Source organism: Callospermophilus lateralis, chromosome 5 (assembly GCF_048772815.1).
Source record: "Callospermophilus lateralis isolate mCalLat2 chromosome 5, mCalLat2.hap1, whole genome shotgun sequence".
Classification (NCBI taxonomy): Eukaryota; Metazoa; Chordata; class Mammalia; order Rodentia; family Sciuridae; genus Callospermophilus; species Callospermophilus lateralis.
In genome coordinates, this window is record NC_135309.1 from 7,414,302 (window position 1) to 7,418,724 (window position 4,423).

At 40.9% G+C, this 4,423-nt stretch overlaps 1 protein-coding gene across 1 annotated transcript; it reads left to right on the forward strand.

Moving 5' to 3' along the window:
• The first annotated feature begins 2,248 nt into the window (after window positions 1–2,248).
• Window positions 2,249–4,423, forward strand: LOC143398920 (olfactory receptor 14C36-like). The gene is made up of 2 exons (XM_076855629.2): window positions 2,249–3,138; window positions 4,393–4,423. Exons 1-2 carry the CDS (start codon window positions 2,249–2,251, stop codon window positions 4,421–4,423), a joined length of 921 nt encoding a protein of 306 aa, XP_076711744.2.

A 4,423-nucleotide genomic window follows, 5' to 3' on the forward strand; every position in this document is an offset into this window, starting at 1 on the left:
AAATGTCTCAAGTGATTCTACACCAGCTTCCAAATCCTAACAGATAGTTGATTTTCCAACTAATATTTGTCACTAATGCCTGGGGTTGGTCAGCAATCACCCATGAAGTGCCCAGAAGTCAGTATAGAAGGGGAAAAAGCTGCTAGGTTTTTAATATGGAATTATCTCATCACCCATCACATTCTCAATTTGTCATATATATTTACACCTTATATATTGTGTTACTATATTTGTCCTCTAATGGTAATCAATTCATTTTAAAATAACAATAATTTTTCTTCTTTTCAAATCCTCAAGGTCTGAAATACCTGTCACCATATTTATGTCCTTAGTAATATTTGTTGGGTAGTACTGCTTTAAAGACATCTAAATTTGCAAGTGCACTTGACCTCACACCACCCTGCACTGTGTGTGCTACAGCAGTGCAGAAGGGGCAGAGCCTGCTTGGGAGCTCTTCACCTGTAAATCTGTGGCATAAAGAAAGTCAACCTAACTGAGTGGTCTGAACAATGCCACCAGGTGATAGGTTATTAACCACTGTGCAGGAAGTCATGCACTGCTACTGAAAGGTAAAATGATGGATAATACAAGGTCCCAAATCAAGGAATTTGCATCAGTTGACTTGGGGTGATAAATATATATTGATTGGCTGAAAGGTTGTATACCATGTTGATTTCTAAAATTCAACAAAATTGGAAGAATAATTAGAGATTATGAAGAAGGTTTCAGAGTAAAAATTCCAGTGGAGTCTCCTTTAAAGCCCAGTACCTACTAAAAGGAAATAGGAAATTAATACATCATAGTAAAAAAAAAGTCAGCAGTGAACAAGAGGGTCCCTCAGGATGAATGTCAGGTGTGTGTCAGGAGAAACAGATTGCAGGTAGACTGACCGCTTGAACTTCACACTCACCACAAATTAATAGCAACCTAGCTGAGTCTGACCACCCACCTATTACCCTGGGAGACACACAGACTTCCAGAGGAGCTCAGGCAGGATGAGAAGGAAGGTCTTTTTTCTAAGAGCATGTGTGGTTAACCTGACAAGGTGCTGAGGAGGACCCCAGTTTGCAGAGGGTTGAGGAGATGAAGATGCAGGTGACTCAGGAGTGAACTGGAGTGAACTGCTATCAGAAGTGTTGAAACTATGAGCAAAACCTTCCTTCTAGGGTTTACAGCCAGTTTCAGTTTGTGGGATTGTGACATTGCTAAGAAAGCAATATAATAGAAGGTGTCACCAAGACTAAGGCAAATTATGTTTTGGACAAAAGAAGCTTCAACTTCATGGTGCTGAACATGATATAAAAATATAGCAAGGTAAAGGTAGAAGCTTAGGTCAATGTCAGTTGTGCTGGAACCTAGAGGTTGAAAAGACATTATGCTGCTCAGTTGGAGAGGAAAAAGCCTCAGTAGGGGCTGGAACTGGTCTGGCTGTGCTCATGTGGCCATAAGACAGCACCATAAATGTCCTGGGGGAGCATCAGGGAGAGTGGGGGACTGCAGGCAAGTCCAAGTGCAGTCAGGTCACCTCAGTTTTCACAACACTGGACCTGTGAGCCTGGGTGGGAAAGTGAATTCTTGAAATGCTTTCCAAATGAGCCCAGTTTTTTCATGTTCATGGAGATATATTCTCCACCATTATGAATAGTTTCCTATATATTAAAAAAAAAGTAGAAAGTAATTATTATTTACATTATTAAGTGTGAATACAATAGCAAATTAATGTGGAAATTATATTCATGCACTAAAATGAAGGTAAATAAATTGGAGAATATTAAAGAATGCACTGTCAGGCAGGTGGCCATGAAGAAGAAGAGGGGAAAACCCCTGGAAATGATCCACATGGGAGTCTCAGGAGGTCAGCAAAGGCCTGATGGGGAGCTGAGGACAAGCCCTGCAGGTAACACCCAGACCCTGGGCAGCAGACCTCCACATCTGCACTGGGAGGTGCACTCTGCTCAGAAATGAGTAAACATATCAGAAAACCAAGAGTGACCTTCCTCTGCAGGGAAAGCAACTGCCAAATATAAGAAAAATACTTTGAATAAGAATATGTAAAGTAATTGCATTTTTTCAAATGATCATTATTGTCAATGGATGTTTTTTAACACATGTTAGACAAGTGCTCTATGACTGATCAACAATCCCAGCCCCAAGTAATTGTATTCATTGCGTTCTTTTTTTTCTTCCTCCCTCTTATCTCTTCATCTTCTCAGAAAACCAGAATTTCCAGCAAACGGCCAATGCCACCATGGTAACTGAATTTCTCCTCCTGGGCTCTCCTGAAGGTTGGGATCTGAGTTTCCTCTATTTCACAGTATTCCCAATTACCTACCTGGGTACCCTGTTAGGGAACCTTCTCATCGTCACTGTCACCACTGCTGACCAGAACCTGCACACACCCATGTACTTCTTCCTCAGGAACCTGTCCATCTTGGACATGTGCTACATTTCCATCACTGTCCCCAATGCCTGTGTCAACTCTCTCACTGGCAACAGGGCCATTTCAGTGGCTGGCTGTGCAACACAGATCTTCTTGGTCATTTTCTGTGCATTTGTGGAGATGCTATTTCTCACCATCATGGCCTGGGACCGCTATGTGGCCATCTTCCAGCCCCTCCAGTACCCTCTCATCATGAACCCCCAGTTTTGTGTCCACGTGACCCTGGCTTCCCTGCTCAGTGGTCTGCTGTATGCAGTTGTGCACACGGGGAACACATTTTGGCTGTCCTTCTGCCAGTCAAACGTGGTCCACCAGTTCTTCTGTGATGTCCCCTCTCTGCTGAAGCTCTCCTGCTCTGACACCACCAGTAACCTGGTCCTCCTTCTTGTCTCTGCTGTGTTGATTTGTGGTGGTTGCTTCCTTTTTATTGTGATGTCATATATTCACATACTTTCTGCTGTGCTAAAATTTCCCACTGGGAACTCATCGAAGGCCTTCTCCACCTGCACCCCTCATATCCTTGTTTTTTCCATCTTCCTCAGTTCTGGTGCAGGTGTGTACCTGAGGCCTTCAGAAGAGTCTCACACACTCCAGGACATGGTTCTCTCTACCTTTTACACCATGGTTCCTCCCTTCCTGAATCCTCTCATCTACAGTCTCAGAAACAAACAGGTAAAGGAAGCTATGAGGAGAATAATGCAAAGACAGTTGTTCTCAGGGAAATGATAAAGATGTGTTTCAGCATCATCCTAATTTCTGTAAGTGAAGGTTCAAGATTAGGTCGAATGCTCTTCATATTGGGGTGACACAAGTTAAACTGCCTACTCTAAGGTCACTTTGTTTGAATATGAATTTTTTATAAATTTATATTTTCATTTACCTTATTAATTCATGAATCCTTTATAAAATGTGTAATTTAATCAATGAGTCTTTTAATTACTAAATATAATTTAATATATTTATTGAAATCATTTGTGGAGCCATGCATTAAAGATTTATCAAATACATTAGAGTACCTGTATCAAGTACTGTCACAAAGAAAACATTACCAATCAAATCTGAAGAAAACTTACACTCATAATCTGCTATTATTCAGAGAAGTGTCAAGCAAATTTCTAAGCACTGTGGTACCTAACTGTATCAATTTAACTACTTTGAATATATGCAATAATTAAATCCTAAAAAGTTATAACCAATCTATTTGGAATATGAGAAGAGTAATTTCTTGTCTATGAATAAACAGGGCCATGTGTACCACACCCTGTGTCCCAACAGTCAAATCCATCCACCAGGAAGAGCAACCAGTTCTTCCTTGGCAGTGGCTGCTGTTAGTCTTTTATTATGTCCATGAGTGACTCAGTGTGGGGGACAAATCCTGCAGCATGAGTTGCAGGTCAGCTCTGATGGTTTACCTCCCACACATCTTACTTTTGTGACATCTATGCTAACGTGTCATGCCTGAAAATTATGACATGGTGGACCATTATTCTTTGGCCTAAATGTCTGACCTGGGTCAACTCTTAAATCTCCCCCAGTTTACTGTACTCCTTAAAGTGCATCTGTCTGTACTTGTTCCCTAAAACCTTATGGCAGTGTATGTGCTCTGTTTATTATTATTATTATTATTATTATTATTATTATCATTATTCTTTTTTTAACCAAATATTGAACTTAAGGCCTCATCCTCAGCCCCTTTTTTGTGTGTTTTACTTAGAATGGGGTTTTGCTAAGTGGCTTCAGGCCTTGCTCCATTGCTAATGCTGTCTTGGAACCTCTGATTCTCCTGCCTTAGCCTCCTGAGGCACTGTGATTGCAGGCTTGCACCACCACACCTGTCTTGGGGCAGTCTTTCATCACCTCCCACAAGTTATTTCTCCCCAAGTATTCTAATGTCCTCACAGGCATATACTTTGATAATTATCAATAATAACTGACATATTCTTAAGAACAAGTTTATCTAGGATTACTTATATAACACAATGA

Excerpts from the sequence above, each read along its gene's own strand:
- LOC143398920 (XM_076855629.2), top strand. The coding sequence starts at position 2,249 with ATGGTAACTGAATTTCTCCTCCTGGGCTCTCCTGAAGGTTGGGATCTG. Across the intron at positions 3,139-4,392 it reads GAAGCTATGAGGAGAATAAT|TTTATCTAGGATTACTTATA; the intron begins GCAAAGACAGTT and ends CTTAAGAACAAG.